Below are 20,528 nucleotides of genomic sequence, written 5' to 3'. Positions count from 1 at the left end.
AGTTACTTGATTCAGCATTTAGTCTTGTCACTTTTATAACTCTACCGACCTTGTGCACAAGCTTTTTAGGTATTATTCCATTGTGTTGCTGATTGATTTTCTTTTCAGCCTCGTTATACAGTGTCTGTCTGGTGAGTACCTCATATTCTGCCTGTCTATCGATTTTGGTTCGCCCTTTTGCATTTGTCTTTTTCAGCCAGTAAATCCGTACACTTGCTCTGAGTCTTGGGATCGAGACACTGGCCGTATCTTTAAACCTGCTGTATAATTTAAAGAAATAACCTGCGTCAGAAGGGACACTGAAAGAGCGCTCATTTAATTTTTATTTTTCGGCAAGGTACTGCAATCATTTTTTTCCCACTAGATGCCATTTACCGAGACGAAACTCCGACTGGTTTTATGCAACACAGTTTTCACCGTGACTCATAACTCCTGACATGACCAACCGGTCAAAGCATCGTTTCTGTCTTTTTAGAAATCAGTTCACGAGAAGTCACGAATCCTTATATAAGATATAATTCAAAACTAAACTGTGTGCACCTTTATGATCTCACACATCCTTAAACACTATATTCATTTCATTTGTTTCTTTTTTTCTTTCTGAAACCTACAGATGCGCTTTCCTGCCTTGAAATAGTTTTAGGCATTTATGTAATATCTGCAGGGCCACCTGATAAACAGATCTCCGCGAGATTACGGCCGAGAACGTATCTCGTTACCAACACAGGACTAAATTGCATCCTGCAGGAACTGAGATGCAATATCTTTAGGAGGAGAAAAAAAAAAAAACAAGGCCAGATATAAAATAAACATATTTTTGTGCAGATTTATCTTCTGTGGCTCAGTTTCAGGAAATCAAATCATGCCTATGGAGCCAGCAAGTCATCATCAAATAAAAAATGTGGATTTACTGTGAATATGTTAATCTGCTGCTTGCTCAGTAAAGCTTGTGCAGTGTGTGTGAGAGAGAGCGAAAGAGAGAGAGCGAAAGAAAGAGAGAGAGAGAGAGAAAGAGAGAGAGAGAGAGAGAGTCTGAGACCAAAACCACAAGAGAACCTTTTACAATCATGTGGCCAGGTTATACCTAATAGTAGTATTATGTATGTAATAGTATAATGTGGTTACACGTATCTGTTATGCATTCCTATTAAAAAATAAATAAATAATAATAACATTGAACAATAATATCATAGATCAATATGCTTGACACAGATTGGTAGCTGTAGAACTGTTGCATGGGGACCTGAATTTTAAGATGCCCCTGAAGGTCAACACTGTCAAATCTCAAAATGCAGGAACCATTGATGGGTAATATACATCGATACACACAGGAACACAATGCTAAAGGAGACCAGATCTTACTAGCAGAAATCGAGGCAAGAGAGAGTAAGAGGAATTAGGAAAAAGGGGGATAGGACTAAAGTGTGTGTGAGTGTGGGTCAGGAGCAGTGTCCAGCTGGAACGAGGACATGAGGACAGTGGGCTGTGGCATCGGCAGGCTAAAGCTATGGGCACTGAAGTGGAGTTGTGGGAATCGCAGGTTCATTAGGTGTTGACAGCCAAAGGGGCCACAGTTCGGTGGTGGTGGTGGAAAATCTGGAATTTAAGATCGAAGAAGGTGACGTGGCTGTTGCAGTCCAGTAGCGAAGGCACCAGGCCGGAGTAGAGGCGTAGAAACCAGCCACATCTCAAAGAGGCCAATCACAATTTGGTGGCAATCTGGGGAGGGCATGGTCAAATGGGGAAGTCGAGGCAGCGGCTGACATTTTAACAGAGGCTGAATCTCAAGGCGGCAGTGCCAGGGCAGCGGACACAATACATTCGCTGCTGAATCTCAGCAAGCCGCCCAGGATCGAAGCCAGAAGGAGCAAGCAAACACACCGTGGGATTCTAGTCCACCATCTTTACCGCTGATCTCTTCAGAACTGGCGCTCTCACCGCCTCTTATCTGGGTGCAGAGAATCCAAGGCCTCAAGTTAAGATGTGCCACCAGGCATCACTATCTGGTGGCTCCGCTCCCTCGCATTCCTGTCAGCAAGGTAGCCACAGTGCTAAATGAGCTGGTTTGTTTAGTTTCTCCTTATGTGCCAGTCACGGGTGACAAAAGATAAAAAGAAAAAAATAGATAAAAGAGAAATGAGCCCTGGGGTAAGTCATTGAGGTAATTAAATGGAAAAATAATCAAGATTCTAAAGCTCTAGTTAAGCCTATGTAATTCTAGCCTGACATCATTTTAGCAAGCAAGCAGCTATCTCAGAGTTGACGCTGCATAATATGGAGTATGTAATGGTAATTACTTAGAAACATTCTTGGTTGAATTAGTTTTTGCAAAGTTTATTTCTAATTTTATTATATTATTTACTATACAATAATTATTAGTTTTTTTAAAACTTCTTTACCAAAGGTATTTTTAAGGTGTATATGATGTAATGATGGTCTACTGTAAATGATTGGGATTATGAAACTGGGATCGAACACTCGACTGTAAACTACAGTATCTGCAACCAGTAACTCACAAACTTTCTAAATTTTTTTAATTTCTTTAACATGTCACAAAGGTAACAAAGTAACAGGTAACAGCAGGTGGCTAATTTCCACTTTAAATACTACATATCACTGTGAATACTTAACGCAACCAGGCAGAAGTGTAGTGAAGTAAAAGTACAGATTTTTCCTGTACAATGTAAAGAAGTCATAGTATAAAGTGTTTTCTAATAAAACTACTTAGTGAAATACAGATATCTGGAATATTTACTTAAGTAAAGTAATTAAGTAAATTTACTTTGTTACCATTTACCTCTGACTATAACTACCTACAGTATAACTTGTTTTACTGACAAACCAGTAGCTACAGTATAAACGGATAAAAAGTACACCACTCCTTTGTGGATTTTTTCCTTAATGTTTTATTCCTTACTTAACTGGCTTTTAAAATAATTTTTGTGTTTCCTCTTATCACGCACGAATAACGTGGTAGTCACTTTTCTAAAATTTACAGTAAATTTGCAAATTTGATAATGTAAAAAGGATGCAATTCATGTCATTCACGTATGCTATTATGGTAAAGAATTAAGGAAAAATAATTTTCTATTACAATAAATTTCTATTTTCTTGAAAAAAGAAAAAAAAACATACAAATAATGGAACTTTAATAGAATCAGCAAAAAAATAAGGAAAAAAAAAAAACACCACCACAAATGAACGCAATCTCAAAAATGACAAAAGAGCTACTGACAGATATTTGAACCAGCAGCTTTTCTCTCCTCTTTAGTGAGAGATAGCACAGGGGACAAGCTGTCATATTTCTTCATGTTACTTTGCGAGATGAACGCACCGGGCAAAGGAAAAACACGCAGCTTGGAAATCCATTCAGTTTGCCTGGTGAAACATTTAACACCAATCCCAACCAGATTTTTAAAAGAAGCGATGCATACGGTTGGAGAGCCACTTCTAAACATTATCAATTCTTTATTATGTCTAGGTCACATCCCTAAACCTTTCAAGTTGGCAGTTATTAAGCCTCTTCTTATAAAATCTAATTTAGACCCGAATAAAATAACAAATTACAGATTTCAAACCTTCCGTTTATATAAAAAATATTAGAAAAGGTAGTATCAGCTCAAATATGCACATTCTTGCATGAAAACAACATCCTCGAAGAATTTCAGTCAGGTTTCAGGCCCCATCATAGTACAGAAACTGCACTAGTTATGCAAATGACTTGTTTTTAGCTTCGAAATAAGGCTGCATCTCAATGCTAGTCTTACTTGATCATAGTGCTGCATTCGACACTATAGATCATAATACTCTTATAGATTGCTTACACTATCACATTGGTATTCAGGGACAGGCATTAAGACGGTTTAGATCACACCTGTCTGATCGATACCATTTTGTAGATCCAAATAGAGAACTGTCTGGTGTAATGCCAGTAAAATATGGGGTCCCACAAGGGTCAGTTTTAGGACCTCTGCTGTTCTCAATATGTATACATGCTTCCCTTGGGTAACATTATTAGAAGACATGGGATTAGTTTCCATTGTTACGTCCATGATTATACATCTCAACGAAACCAGACGAAATACCTAAATTGTTTAGACTAATCGAGTGTGTCCAGGATATAAAAGAATAGATGGCCGATAACTTTCCTTTACTAAATTCAGATAAGACAGAGATATTACTTATTGGCCCAAAAACCAGTGCGCAACAGGTTCCACAATTCGGCCTGCATTTAGAAGGATGTACTGTTACTACTAGCTCGACCGTAAAAGACCTGGGCGTGATATTAGACAGTAACTTGTCCTTTAAAAATTATATCTCCGATATCACAAATACAGCCTTTTTCCACCTTAGAAATATTGCCTAGCTTAGGAGCATCTTATCCGTATCTGATGCAGAAAAGCTAGTTCATGCATTCATGACCTCCAGACTGGACTATTGTAATGCATTACTAGGTGGTTGTCCTGCATCCTCAATAAACAAGCTTCAGTTAGTCCAAAATGCAGCCGCCAGGGTTCTCACTAGATCCAGAAAATATGATCATATAACCCCTATATTATCATCCCATGCTAGCTACCTGTTCAGTTTAGAATTAATTACAAAATAGTATTACTTACATACAAGGCCTTAAATGTTTTAGCTCCCACATACCTAACCAGTCTTCTGAATCCCTATAATCCGCCACGCTCCTTAAGATCACAAAACTCCGGACTTCTGGTAGTTCCCAGAATATCAAAATCTACAAAAGGGGGTAGGGCTTTTTCATATTTAGCTCTAAAAGTTTTGGAATAGCCTTCGAGACAGTGTTCGGGGCTCAGACACGGTTTCCCAGTTTAAAAGTAGACACAAGACGCATCTCTTCAATCTGGCATATGCGTAACTCATCCCATAACTTCATACTTCAGTACATCTATCCTGAATGGCAACTACGCTAATTCTCTCCATGTGTTCTGTACTTTTCTACCCATCCCGAGGCATCTGGAGATTGTACCAGCTTCTGTAAACAAAGGCCAACCCTGTGAGGATCCTGAGGCATCCAGAGAAGGACCAGCTCCAGCTGGATTCTGCTTTATGATGGCTGGAGCTACACATCCTGCTCCTGTGCTCTCAGTGATCCAGACCCCATCTGCCCTCCACACCTACTGACTCCCTGTGCTGAACTGGACTTCATGTTTATTTAAAAAAACTTCTGTTATATTGAACTTTCACCTGCATAACACACATGATGTCATACGAATATCTATCCGTTATCACCCAGATGAGGATGGGTTCCCTGTTGACTCTGGTTCCTCTCAAGGTTTCTTCCTATTACCATCTCAGGGAGTTTTTCCTTGCCACTGTTGCCTTCACCCTTGGTTCTCTCATCAGGGATAATCTAATTATTATCTAAACACATTCTTCTCACACATACACACTTCCATAATTTTTTTATAATATTTAAAAAAAAAATTGAAGCTGCTTTTAAAAGCACTATAAAAGCACTATATAAATAAAATTGAATAAACTTAAATTGTACTTATTTTACCCCACACTGGGTCTCTGGGCTGCTGACATGTCATGACAAAATACCAACTAATCCCTGACAACAGCTTCAAATAGAAGTTCATCTAGGATTAATGTCTAAGGGAGGGTTGAATAACAGCATGTTGTCTGCCAGCGGGCACTTAATACAGGCGTCTGTTTGAAATGTGGTACTGAGAAATTACAGAGGACCAAACACACACACCACAGACCGGACCTAATCAGAGATATTGTGCACCAATTTGTTTAAGCTTGTTTCAGTTGAAAACAACACAACAAAACAGCAAATTGTCCTATAGCTACAGTAAGTAGCTAAAATACTTATTACTTCGCTTGCTAATGGACAACCTCATGCTCACTGTTCAGTAGATCAGAACAACATCAGCTCATCCAGTAAATACATGATATGCTCCGAGAATGTTGAGAGAATTATCAGAACGTTGGTTATTAATATGTGAGGGTTGGCATCATTTGTCATCAATATGAAATATTGATTTGCAAAATAATGTACACAAAAACACCAACTTAAAGCGTGAGACATCTTCTGGCTCAGAGCCGACTGCATGGCTCCTGTGAGCGTTTAGCGAGTGGAACGAAGGATAACTTGAAAATCGACGGATAACTTGTTGCCAACTTGTGGGAACTGTACACACAACCATTCACCAACACCACTTGCACATTACAGGAACTTGGCTGGGAGTTAATGTCACGTCCCCTGTACGGTCCTGACTTCACTCCAAGCCATTTCCACATGTTTGAGTCATTAAAGGGGTTTCTGGGAGGAAAGCAGTTCCGACAAGAAGCAGGAGAAACTAAGAAAGCTTTCTATCCTGATCGTATCCAAACAGTACAGTAGTAAAACACAGTGCATTATTATAAGAGAAGATTATATAAAAAAACAAAGGGAGTTTTTTAATTAAGCGTAAACAAAAGTCCTGCTTTGACATAAACGCCCCTCAGCATGTATAAACAAATGTCACTTTGAGAGTGGGCGGGACTGATCAGAATGTCAGTAATGAAGAAGTTAGCCGGTGTTGAGTCCAGAGCAAGACTATTAAACGCTAAACACTGAACAAGATCCATTAATATTCGGAATAAACCATGCGATATAAATGAATAAAATTTGCTTACTTTAATTAGAGCAAAATTTAAAGGATGAAGGAAAAAATTTGCTTGTTTAGAGAGAGAGAGAGAGAGAGAGAGAGAGAGAGAGAGAGTAACGCCATCACTCCTAGCCAGAAAGCGTTGCCAATTTAGCTCCCTTGGCTCCACAGATGGTAGTAGAGCACAGGTCGTCAATCTCATCAGTAAAGGGTCGGTAAGACTGTAAGCTTTCAATGCAAGCAAATACGACACACACTTAGAGACCAAGATGAATTAATTAAACCAGTGGACTCAGGTACGGCTCTTGCTTGTTTGGAATGAAAGCCTGCAGCCAACCAAGTCGTGATTTATTTGATCGATTTTTATGTGTTGTGAAGCATGGAAATGTAATCAGTTATAAATAATTACAACATGGTGGGACAATGCTGTCTGAGAAGCACCAGTCTCCAGATATCAGAAAATAATAATGCCTGTTCTGTGTCTTGGTGTTTTTCTTCATTTCACTTGTGTTTTATCTGTAACGTACTTTATAACTGCTCTCGGTCACTCTATTATTGTATTATTTTTCCTACAGTCTACCCGAGCCTCCATTAACGAACTGGACTCCATATTAACTTAATCTCCTGTTATACTGAACTTCCAGCCTCCTAACACACAGTATGAGTGCAGATCAATCCCTCCTACCCGTTATCACCCAGATGATGATGGGTTCCCTGTTGAGTCTGGTTCCTCTCAAGGTTTCTTTCTATTAACATCTCAGTAAGTTTTTCCTTGCCACTGCTCATCAGGGAATCTCATCATTGTGATTCATACACATTCACATCTCATACAAACCCGAAATAATTCTTTTTTGTTTGTGTAGAGCTGCTTTGCGACAACGTCAATTGTTAAAAGCGCTATACAAATAAATCGAACTGAATTGGAAATCGAATTTGTCTCCAGAAATTGGCATACAGTACAGGACACTTGGGTGACTGGATTATACATAGCGTAATGCCGGCTTCGCATCATAAATCACAATTATTTATAGCAAGCAGCGACTCCTTAATGCAGATGCGTTTTTAACACCGCTCCATCATGTAGAATTTTAATCAGGCAGTGACAAATTGAAGCAAACTGAGACAAATTAAGATGAACGAGATACTTTTTTTTTTAAAGGTGCGAATCGTGATGGCGATACCTGTTCGAGGAGATCCTCCACCCTCCTCTGCCAGCTCTCTCTGGCCGCCATGATCTCCACATCTCTCTGCTGAGATAACTGGCTGAAAGCCGCCTGCTTATCGGCTTCGTATTCATCCGTCAGCTCCTCTCTTAGCGTCTTAAGCTCAGCTCTGCACACACATACAGTATACACACTTCATGTCATTGTGGGGACCTTCTGGAGATAAATGATACAAACCCTGAGCCTATAACCTTATTCTTGAGAGGATACGAAATAAAAAAAAAATTCTTTATAGGGAGCAATCAAGCCTTACGAGGACTGGCTGGCACAAAAAAATGACTTTAATTTTGGCTAGTGGCACTGAAGAAATGATACAGATCAGAATATAGTAGATTCCAATTATATCTAAGCAATTTAGCATAGGCGGGCAAATTATGGGCAATCTTTTGTTTTCCGGGGGCAGGAAGAAACCAAAAAAAAACAGAGAGGAAACCCACTGAGAAAACAGGAAACTCTACTTAGACAACAATTCAAGGGACTGAACCAGGACCAACGATTCTGTAAGGCAGCAACGGGGTAAATTGCGCACTTCATATAAAGGCATTGTGAAGCATCAGACCTCAGAGCGTCTGTCCATTTGTGATCGAGCTCCTCGGTGATTTTATCCATTTTCTGCTTTTCCTCAGCTTTGATGGCAATGATCCTGGCATCGTGCTGCTGCTTCTGGCTTTCGATCTCTTCCTGTGAAAAACAACAGCCGTGCACGTGTATAATAGATCATTATCGCTAAAGACAGGGTGATTACATTTGATTGCACACAGGAATCATTAGAAACATTTGTTTTCCGCATGCTAAGCCTGGACCTACGCAAGAAAATTAGCATCCTGCTCCATGTTCGCGTCTGAATAGGGCTTAATTTCTCTTTGCCTTTTAAACACTGCATTATTTACCACGCAGTGCTGTGATTCCCAGCTGTGCTCTGAACTCAATGAAGGGAAATACATATCGCCTCACATATTTTTTCCCTCTCCACAAATGAAGCAATATGTATGCATGTAATGTTTTGCTTCATGCAAAAATAAATGATGTACAGTTTGCCTGACTGCTGTGCGATGAATGTTTGTGGTGCTCCTGAGCCATACTGTATGTTCTACAAATACATTCGCTTGCTCTTGTTTTTGTCTTGCTGCTGAAAACAGATTTGTCTAGCGGCTGCATCGGTCAGCTCTTCTAACAGCTCTGTTGGACCGAATTCAGCTTGGAATGTCGATCGACTAGGACTGTTGTTTTGGATAAAAAGGGTAATGTAAATGTAAATGTCGATCCTTAAACGTTATGCCTCGTGTGAGCAGGATAAAGGTGACACAAACGTGATCTTGACACACATTTGTTAGACAGAAACTGAGAATGTCGAGAATTCTAATCAACAGTGAAAGCAGGGGTTAAAAGATGAGCAGATGGTGTAGCTGCAGGCAGATTTATTAACAAATTTCCTGGGACAGGGTGGAAGGTCAATGTTAAAAAACAAGGTTTTTTTAGGAATAGGTGTTTTATTAGGTATGAAAACTAAACCAGATAGACCTAAGCACTTTTCTAAGACATCCCTTCGGAATGAAATTATAGTAAAGTAAAAAAAAATCTACCAACCTTTGGCTATAATTACTGCTTTACTAAAGCACCCCACTGTTAGCTTTGCACAGCTGAATCCTGAGGATATTAGCCATCCCTGTTGCCAAAATTGCTCAAGTAACTGGAACATCCCAACACAGCCATTTTTTTGGTTTTGAACCACTCCAATTCACTCTAGGTCATGAAACTGACCAGTTTCCCAGATGCTACCATCACCATGCTTTAGTGTAAGGATGGCTGGTGCTGGGCTCCCAAGTGGTGCAACAGTAAAGTACTTCATTATAACTCTATCATTAGGAGATCTCAGGTTTGATTACCGGGTGCTGAGAGAACAGATTGGCGACGTTCTCTCAAGGTAGGAATGATGCCACCGACAGTTCGAAAAGATTCCATGGCTTTATGTACATTTTAGAAATCTTGTGTAAGCTCACTCACACCATGGTTGGTAGCCATTACTGATGTGGGAGTGCCCTAACATGAAGGGTGGGAACTGGGCCATGGAGAATAAAATAAAGGATGGATGGTGTTTTTAGGATGATGGACATTCTTGGAATTCTTCCTCAAGCCCAGCAGAGTCATGCCATGTGTACTGGTTGTCCACAGGATGTTCAAAGTTTGAGTTGTTTTTTTTATATCCAAACACTGACTTATATTTTTTATTATGTAAATTCTAATGGTAACCTGGTGCTCCAGACCTAATTCAGTGGTTTTAGTGGAAGACCAGACTATCATGTACATTCAAAGAAAATAGTTTTTAATGGTCCCTACCTGCAGATCAGTGAGAACATGGCTGGTTTCTCTAACTCTGGCTCTGGCTGCATCCAGCTCAATGAGCAGCTTCTCCTGGTTCTCCTTCAGACGGGAGATGTGGTTCTCAGCTGAATCCAGGTTTGCTTCACCCTCCCTCACCAGCTCCTTCAGATGAGATACCTAAACAAAAAAAGGGCAAGCAACATCATTTAATCATTACAAGAACTTATTTACCCAGCACCTTATATTATTCCAGAAACTCCCAGAATATCCAGGAGTTTATTAATATTGGCATTTGTTGAACAATTAATATATACCGCGCCCCTATGGGTTGAGCTCTCATTCTACATTATAAAATTTATCCTCTCTTCTCATATGAAGAAGGTTAGGTTGTTTATTATCCCTCATGTGCTCTCTTGCTTGATCCTGCCTTGTCTACAATTCAGCCATTTTCTTGTTAAACTCAGGTTTCCAGTAAGCATTTGGTTCCCCAATCTATATACCTCATAGGGAGGGCTCTAGACAGTGCCTGAATGTGTGCTCTAGTTCTTGAGACAGGACAATGAACATTGGTTTATTGTCTAAGCTTATTGTCTAAGCATATTCACCTATTCCCCTGCATAAAGCAAAATATCAATAAGAATGCTTCACTCCACTGTGGCAGATATTATCGTGCTTGGCAATGAGGTTTCGCCAGAACCTAATGTATGGTACAGGATTTACAAGAATGGTACAAGAATGCTTGGACTGATGACAGCAGCTGCACTGGTAATTCCACTAGGATTGACAGAACTCCGGGCATTCCTGATATGGATCATCGGCTTGCAACTGGACCCCTATCATCATAAACTGAAGTGTTCCTGTCTAAGTAGAGACAGTCCAATTATTGCCAGCTGGCAGTACGGGGCAAAATGAGTCCAGTTCAAGGCCGTTCCCTGCCGGAGAGGGATAATCACTGCGAATGCTTCCCACACAGGCTGAGGGACTATCTGGTGTTACAGAGGACTAGTGGCCTGGTGGTGCATTATCTAGCAGCCAACAGGAGTTGAGATGAGGCTCATGTACGTTTTTCTCGATAGATCTCAGATATTGCTTTGTTCTGGCCTGTTCAACATTTCTTGATGGTCAGGGTAAGGTATTATTGCCATGCGTGATTTACCCTCAAGGGCCCTACTATAACCTTTTCACTGACAGCAATTCATTTAGAGGTGTAATGGTTGGCAGAACCGGTCTTAAAACCAGGCATCCATCCAAGCCAGTACTGTCTGCACCTTTATAGCTGCCCAGAGGTTTGTCCGGCAAAAAAAATTCTCAGTTTAGTATCAGAGACTTTGTCTTTACTTATTTACTTCCCTATACAAGTGCACCACTTAGGCAGGGCGATGCTTTTCTGTGTTTTTGTTAATGTTTTCAACCAGCTCTGCTTTAAACACCTGCTACCTTATTAGGCAAAGGCGTGTCCCAAAGGAAAGGCAACTCCGCATAATAAAGAGCTGGATGCAGACAGCGACAAAAACATCACGATCACAATCCAGAAGGAAAGAAAGATTTTTTTTTACTATGAAAAACACTTTTGTAAGTGAATACAAGCCCTGTATTTTTGATTAATTTGTGACCAGAGGTGTGAAGTCACCACTTACATTTACTCGCATTACTGTAATTGAGTAGTTCTTTTGTCAATTAAAATCTGTAATTGTACTTTAACTTAATTTTGTTTTGTTTGAAGTATTTTACTTTGCTACATTTGAAATCATATTCGCTACAGAGTAAAAAATAAATGAATTAAAATGAAAACAAAATATATATATAATGCAACAGGGAGGAAAAAAAATGCACCGTGGAAACCACTGCACTGATTGATTGATGGGCGGGGAGAACAAACACGCTAAACTTACAAGAACGATGGAGACGGACAAAAGCGTTGTGCAGACCCAGCTGAAATGGAAATGCCATCAAATTCTTATGATCCAACCCCTGGCCATCGTAACGGCCACTACTATGTTGTATACCACATGATGTATGTATGTTGCTCTTTTAATAGTTGCCGCCCCCCCCCCCAGTGTGTGCGCTGCGGAGGTGTGTGTGTGTGTGTGTGTGTGTGTGTGTGTGTGTGTGAGAAGGAGAGAACGCTCTATATTTTGTATTATCATTCTGTTACGCTGAAGGAGGCCAGTAAAGGTTTTGTGCTGAACGTTATTCTCGGCTCTGAGCTCTTTTTTAAAGCGTCACACCATATTAAAGCGACCACTTTGATTTCAAGCACAAGAATGGCAACAGCTTTATTATGCAAATGTTTTCCTTGAATTATAAACAACTAGTTTAAGATTTATATCCACTTGTCTTGGGAATCCGCCATCCCCAGCCCGCTGTTAAAAAAAGTAACTCTGTAACTTTTACTTACTACATTTTTTAATGAACTACTTTTTACTTTTACTTGAGTCGATTTTTACAGTGGTAACTTTACACTTTACTTGTACTTCAGTAAAATTTCACTGAAGTAACAGTACTTGTACTTGAGTACAAAAGTTAATTACTCTTTCCACCACTTTCCGCCTAACGTTATTAGGCGTTATCACGCATAACAGTCAGCAGGCGGCGACAATCCCCCCCTTAAACACTACATCAGCGTGGTTGGGTAACGCAACACCATGCAGAAATATATAGTTAGATAAAAGTATTTGCAGCACCTCTACACGGAGTAAAAGTAACAAGTATCCTCTAATTAAAGTACTAGAGTAAAGTGCATATATCTGTGATAGATTGGCACCCTGTGCAGGGTGTACCGCACCTCCTGCCTCATGCCCAAAGCCTACTGAGATAGGTTCCAGGCCCCTTGCGACCCTGTTTACAGGATAAGCAGTACAGAGGAACTTGTTATGATTTACTCCGAGTTAGTTGCCATAGTTTTAATCACAATTCTAGCTGGAGAATAGTGTGTGTTTTTGTACTTCTTGGTTGGCAATGTTGAGTTTGGCAGTGAGCTCCTCACGGAACGTGTCCAGCTGCTGCTGCATGCGGCTCCTCTGTTCATCCAGCGAGAGGTGCTGAATCTCATACTGCTGTTTCATTTCCTGAAATGAATGCAAAGTATTTTCATGCTGAATGTGAAGAAAAAAAATATATATATATATTTCTTGACATCTCAACATGTCTAGGGCCCTTAAGAATTGTCGATGGAAGCAATTTCTTGGAGTTTATTTTCTTGTAAACGCGACGGACCTCTGTGAGCATTTAAACCTGTTCAGTGCGTTTTTGTCAAAGCTGCTTTTTCTATCTACAGTATATATATTGAAAAAAAGGATTAGCACTAAAACTAAGTAAACAACAGCACGTCAAAACTGCAATGCAGTATCATTTAGCACTCCTGAAGCTAAAGGAAAGTGTAAATGAGGCATCACATGCAGCAGCTTTGCTCCAGCTGATGCACTCAGGCTTTAGGACCCAGGAAGCCAGTTTTGATAATAAACCCATAGATACCAAACATTCGGATGAGCCCTCCTGAACAGGCATACAGTATATCTGTTCATCTTCTCATCATCTCATATAAACCGTTCACTATGTCTTCAGCCTTTTATTCCCTAATAATATGGGCACCTACGTTAATGATCTGGTTTTTCTCTCTCTCTGCGGCGCTGTGTGCACTCTCCAGCTGCTCTCTGTGCTGCTCCATGACCTCCTCAAGAGCCTCAGCTTCGTCTTCTTTCACGTGAGCAGCCTCCTCTTCGTATTTAGCCCGGGCCTGAGCCAAATCCAGCTCGTAGGTTTGTTTCTGCTCACACAGGGACTGAGAACAAAGCGCAGAATGTGGCCAGAAATACAGCGAAGTGTTCTGTAATAGCCGTATTTATCTGTAATAATCTGAAGTCCGTAATTATGCTGTATTTATTGTAAAGCATGCCATTATTATTACCGGCATATTACTGTAAATGTTCAAGCCTAGTCTGGTCTAGTGCTTCTGTAGTAATACAGTATACTGTAGCTAGATGAAAGCTATAAAAAGAGCTAGGACAAGAGAAGAACAATATGACCTACTTTCTCCAGGTTGAGGATCTGCAGGCGCTGCTGTTCGTCTAAAGCCTGGCTCTGACTCTGCAGTCTGTCCTTCTCCTCCTCCAGCTGGACGATCTTCTCCCTCAGTCGGCTCTGCTCCTGCTGCAGGTCCTTGATCGTGGCCTCGTGGCTCATCTGAGTGGCCTGCAGCGTCCCGATCTGACCTGGGGCCGAGAACAAAGACAATCTGTCGGATACAAATAAGAAACTGAGAATAATAAGCGGCTTAAATAAAGCAGAAATGATTAAAGAAGAAAAAAATATCACTCTCATGGAATCATCTCTAAGAAACAGATACCAAAGACAGTTAGGCAGACAGACAGCAGGATGAACAGACAGACAGGTAATAGATAAATTAAGGAAAGACAGATAAACAAGGATAATTAAGACGAAAAGACGGAAAGAACGATAGCTTGATCGATGGATCTCACAGAGAGACAGGCGGACAGACAAACAAACATGGATAGATAGATAGAAACAAACAGACACACAGACAGAAACCAAACACAGCAACACAGAAAGACAGACAGATAGAGAGCAAGACAGATAAATAGACACTGATCACCAACACAGAAGGACAAACAGACAGATAGACAGATATCCAAAAAAAACAACAAAATTAAAAAATATATAAATAAAAGATAAATGTCACTGATGTAAACAGGTGCCCCCATCTAACTGGTGATAACTGAACAGGATTTCAAAGGCCGAAATTAAACACAATGTAAAAATGTATCATAGTGTAAATGTAACTGTAATTGTAATTTAAATGTAACAAAAAGATTCTCTGAACTCTTCATCAGGCAGAACAGTGAGATAAGCAAACAGCAATTAATAATCAGAATGAGGTAAGAGGATTGTGTGTGTGTGTGCGTGTGTGTGTGTGTGTGTGTGTGTGTGTGTGTGTGTATGTGGGTGTGTGTGGGTGTTGGGGGACTGTAATTGCGTCCCTGAGGCAATTCATTTACTGGCTTTGTGAAGGATTTCAGTGGCCTGCTGTTGCACTCGATCTCTGCTTCCCTCCAACTCGTACTCCGTATCCTTTAGCTGCATCACCCAAATCTCTCTGTCCTGTATGGCCTCCTCCAGCTGCTTATGTAATTCCTGTTTAGTGGGGGAAACAAAATCAATGCCTTGCCTTTAATTTGGTGCTGATTTTCTAAATTTCTTATCAGATAAATTCACTGGTACAGAATGGAATTTTCTTCCTACAATCATATTTGATTTCGGTTTCAGCAACTAAAGGTTTGGTGGATTCAGTAAGAGAAACACAACAGAAAATTTAATGACTTAACAATATACAATTCAAACAGACAGCCTGGAAGTTCTAATGTAGTTCTTACAGTTGTATACAGTATGGGTTCCTAACGTACTGTTAAAATGTGATAAGTCTTAAATCTAGTTAAATTCATATATAATTTCTTAATGTAGCATTACAACAAAACAAATATATATTGTAATTTTAGTGGTTAAAGTAGATTTTTTTTTATACTGCAATGCATACTGTAGCATCTTAGCAAGTGAAATAGTGTAGAATCCAGCCAAACCTACTGTATCTATAAGACCGCAACAACCCAAATATAAGATTATTAAGCTTATTTCTAGTCAAATATTACTAAAATTTAAAGTAAAAAATTTCTTGTTCTATTGCCAGACAATTTTATAAATTTTTTTTTTTAATTAAAAAAAAAATAATAATTTTGCAATTTTTATAAAAATTTACATTTACATTGCAAAACATTACATATTAGCAAGTGAAACTTTCCTAAATCTAGCCAAACCTAACTATACGTTATTTCTTAAAATAATATTAAAACAAACCAAACATCTTATTTATATGTTTTGTTCTATTGGCAGATAATTTTGCTAGTCTTGATTTCTTGAAAGAACATGAATTATGAATTTATATATATATATAAATATTTATATATATATATATATATATATATATATATATATATATATATCATTTTATAATCAATATAATATTAATAATCTTATATATAATAACTTTACATATGTAAAATGTACTAAGAAATTACAGATAGGTTTGACACGATTTAAGAGGATCTTACTTGCACTTTCAGATGCAATGTTTTGCAGTCTAAATGTAAATTTCGTGTTCCACTGGCAGATAAAAATGATTAAACTTTTTTGATGAATAGGATTAATTATCTCATATTTATCATATTAAGAAATCTTTGATTACATTTGACGACATTCCAGAATAATTTACTTGCTAAAATATCACTTTTTTATGGTGTGATACAGAATTTTGTCTATAAACTATCAGTTGGGATTAAAGGTTTTCCACTGGTGGAAGGTTTAGGATAAAAAAGGTACACTGTACTCCAATAAATAGTCCCCCCTTGAATTAAAAGTTTTATCTTTAGGACTTTTTATTTAATTAAAATTGAGTGATTCACACTTTCTTATTCTAACATAAGATGAGTTTTTTTTTTTTTTAGGTAATAGCCATTTTGAGACTCTTTATTTTGGAAAATAAAAAAGGCACAGAACAATTTTGCTCTATAGTGTACATCAATTCCGAAGCTCGATATTTCAATACTGCTAAGAATGCTGACAGAACCTTATAGTTCTAATGGAGTGAAATAGTCAGACTACACATCTAAGCAAGTTAAATAATCCTGAATTTACATAAAATATATATAATATCATAATTATATTTTTAGAATTAGAGTATATAATTATATTTATATAATTTAAATATTATAATTATATTGTATTATAATAATTTAAAACAAACAAAAGTTTACAACAGACCAAATATAATATTATTTAGCTAAAATTAGGTGGCACGTGGTGAAGTGGTTAGCACTGTCACACTGCACCTCCAGAGTCCGGGTTCGATTCCTGTCTCTGTGTACATGGAGTTTACATGTTCTCCCTGTGCTTGGTGGGTTTCCTCCCACAGTCCAAAGACATGAAAGTTAGGTTAATTAGTGTTCTCAAATTGCCTGTAGTGTGTGAATGAGTGTGTGTGTCCTGCAATGGATTGGTGCCCTGTCCTGGTGTACCCCAACAATTTTGGTCTTTCAAGGTAATAAATTTATAACTGGTAAAATAAATACTTTTATAATACTTTAAAAAGTGAAGATAAAATCAACTATTTTTAAGATATTTTACTTTTTAAAATATAATTTTTGCAGTGTATTTTTGTACTTCTTTAATCACAGATATGAATATACTCTACCATTGCCTATATTTTGGTCATAAAAAACCCTGACCTTACATCTGATCTAAATGATCAGAGATTGATTACAACAGTCTAAGTTACCACTCATCACCACAAACTCCTAAACCAAAATGAGTTTAACACTCATTGTATCAAAAGGTAATACCCGAATACAGATCATCACCTTAATGGTGACCTCGGCGTTATTGAGAGACGCCTGCAGCCTGTTGGTCTTGTCCCGGCTCTCGCGCGCCTCCTCCTGTGCACGATGCAGATCAGAGCGAAGTTTGCACAGCGTCCTCTGCAGTGCGGCCTCCTGCAGCTGAAACTCCTTCCTGAGCTCCACTTCACTCCTCTTCCAGGCTAACAGGTTCTCGGTTGTGAGCTGCTGCGTGCGTCTCATTGACTCGAGCTCTCGCTCATAAAATGCACGCGAATCGTCCAGCTTCGCCTCATACTCCTCCTCCAGATTCTCCTTTTCCTGCTTCAGCTCCTCTATAAGCTCCTCCAGCTCGATCAGCTCCTCCTGATCCACGCACACCGAGGCGCTCTGGCTTTGCTGGTGGTTCTCCACGAGCTCCTGCAGCTCGTGATGATGGATGGATTTGAGCTCATCCATCGCCCGCTGCTTCTCCTGCTCGATTCGGGCTTCCAGCTGGCTAAAGCAACGCAGCTTCTCCTCGAAGTCGCAGCGGAGCTCCTCGGCTTCACGCTGCATGGAGGTGACACGCTGCGAGTGCTGCTCCTCTGAGCTGAGCCGCATCTCATCCACACGACGCCGGTACAGCTCGAACTCAGCAAGCGCCTCATGTTTCAGCTGGTCGTGCAGCTCCAGGGATTCCTCCAGAGTGTGGAGCCGCCGCTTGAGCTCGGCTTCGGCACCCATCCTGCTCCGGTAATGCAAGATCTTCTCACGGGTCTCGCTCAAGACGTGCTCGAGCTCGTCTTCATGAGCATCTTTCAGGGAACGGATGGCCTCTTCGTGCTCATCGTTTTTGGTGTTGAGTGCATAAATGACCTGCGCAAGTTCAGCAAGAAAGAGAGACGTCTTTTTAATAACAGTGGCTTTGACAGAGTTTTAGTTTAAAGAAAGGAGAAAAAAAAAGACTGGAGAGAGGGATAGGCTGTTATAGCATAAGTGATAACAGGGACATTCTTATTTAACAAAATTAAAATGAACTACAAATTGCTGTGGAATAAAACACTCCTGATTTATTGTTTACAATAAACAGTATTTATTAAAACTTTGCCCCTCCAACTCAGTTCCTGGCTGCATCCTGCTGCTTCAGGGTTTTCTTGCTGCGGTGAACAATGATTTGCCTTTTTTCATCTTTAATTCATCCCACGCTTCTTCTCATCCTGTCTAATTAGCATACTGTAAACTGTTTGACTCGTTATGCCTTTAGTGTTGCCAGCCTATGATTATCAAAACATTCGTTTCTAAAAAAAAAAATTATAATAAAAACAAAATAAATAAAAGCCTCTGGTGAATTCATAAGCTCATTATCAGTTTGAGATTTATGTAAAAGAAACAAGCAGTTGTAAATTACAGCATGCTGCAAGAGTATACAGATAGAATACAGGATTATGGTTTAGATAATCAGGATACTTAGATACACAAAAAGGCAACATGTTCGAATGTAAAGCATGATGCAGTGCAATGCCTGCATGCATGACTGCATGCAAAGAAAAAAAAAAGCCACATGTTTAATTAAGTTGATTGCAGGAAGCTAATGATGAGGTCATGATGTGTGATGAGCAGACCTTGGTGAGCTGGGCTATTTTCTTGCTCATCTTCAGGTGCAGGTCGTGCGTGTACTCCATGGTGAGACCTGACTCGTAAAACAGGTTGCATGATGTGGAGGACGGACTGAGTCCTGATGCACAGGCGGCAGGAGGAGCAGGGTTTCCCGGAGGAGGAGGAGGAGGAGCAGGAGGAGGATGCTGCTGCTGCTGCTGTTGCTGATGCTGCCGTCCTGCTCCAGTCGCCATCTTCACGTCCCCCTTCACAGCATTCTAGAAGATCCTCTGCGAATCATGATGCACCAGAGAGCTACAGTACATCGGGTCACACACACACACACACACACACACACTCTCTGTCTTTTCCCCTCTCTCTAGTGCGCGCGCATTACGCCGCATCCAGATGTGTTCTGCGGTGCGGCACAATGCGCGAAATGCGCGAGGTGCGCAGATGATCACGAGCTCCTGTCCGCGCGACGCACATCGCTTCTGACTACTCGACCTCACTCGCGCTTAGGTGGGGCGAAAAAAAAAGGCACAACTCACGTGACCGCGCTGATTGATATTTCATGACGTCATACGGTTCCGAAAACCGTTTAGCGCGTGATTTGGTCCATGCAACATTTTCATTTAAAACATAAACACAAACACAAACAGATCAAAGCTGGAATTCTTTGTTCCTGATTCTACATATAATTTGTTACTTTATTAAAAGATCAGATTGATAGTTGTAGCACCTTTTGCTTCTGAGCCTCTACCTCACTGCACCTCTGAGATTCTCAAACAATTATTATATAGAATAGTATAACAATACTTTGGAAAAAATATTATTATTATTATTATTATTATTATTATTATTATATTACTATAACTATAATAATATTACTAAAATATATGTGAAATATTAAAAAAGAAAGACTGCTAATAAAGATAGGTTCCAGAAAAGAATATATAAATATTACAGATAAACAGACAACAACAACAACAAAAAAAAGACTGGAAAAAAATTGGAATAATTATAAGAATAAGTAATAGGGTAATCAAAAAGTTAAATAATGAGCAAAAGGTCTTAATACCAAAAAAATAAATCTTAAAATTACAAAAATAAATGTGTAATTTTGCAAAAAAAAAAAAAACAAACAAACAAAAAAACATAATATTTTGTGAAGAACAGTCTGTGCCTATCCGGCTGTTTCTTTTAAATAATCACACTGTCGTGCACATTCTTTAAGTCCTTATGCTTATAATAATCTTGTGCTGATGTGCCAAAGTGTAAGTACGTTGCCCTCATCTTGCTTATCAAGGACCATCTGAACATTTTGATTTACATTAATTTTATATTAATTTTCACACACATTTTACACTCTTTTCCTG

The 20,528-nt window shown here is 39.3% G+C and overlaps 1 protein-coding gene across 2 annotated transcripts in view; it reads right to left on the bottom strand.

Moving 5' to 3' along the window:
- The window catches only part of fam184aa (family with sequence similarity 184 member Aa), a 38,490-nt gene extending 18,866 nt beyond the window's left edge, over positions 1–19,624 (bottom strand). For both annotated transcript variants that reach the window (XM_053510356.1, XM_053510355.1), the window contains exons 1-9: positions 19,176–19,624; positions 17,596–18,429; positions 15,184–15,319; positions 14,198–14,379; positions 13,764–13,949; positions 13,114–13,236; positions 10,184–10,345; positions 8,406–8,527; positions 7,805–7,955 (exon numbers count right to left, since the gene is read on the bottom strand). In XM_053510356.1, coding sequence (XP_053366331.1) covers positions 7,805–7,955; positions 8,406–8,527; positions 10,184–10,345; positions 13,114–13,236; positions 13,764–13,949; positions 14,198–14,379; positions 15,184–15,319; positions 17,596–18,429; positions 19,176–19,403 — 2,124 coding nt within the window. In that variant the 5' untranslated portion in view covers positions 19,404–19,624. The remainder of the gene's footprint in view (positions 1–7,804; positions 7,956–8,405; positions 8,528–10,183; positions 10,346–13,113; positions 13,237–13,763; positions 13,950–14,197; positions 14,380–15,183; positions 15,320–17,595; positions 18,430–19,175) is intronic.
- Positions 19,625–20,528: the final 904 nt, after the last annotated feature.

The sequence above is a fragment of the Clarias gariepinus genome, chromosome 13, assembly GCF_024256425.1.
Source record: "Clarias gariepinus isolate MV-2021 ecotype Netherlands chromosome 13, CGAR_prim_01v2, whole genome shotgun sequence".
NCBI classification, from domain to species: Eukaryota; Metazoa; Chordata; class Actinopteri; order Siluriformes; family Clariidae; genus Clarias; species Clarias gariepinus.
The sequence above is the reverse complement of the archived record's forward strand: the minus strand, read 5'-3'. Positions and strand labels throughout refer to the sequence as shown.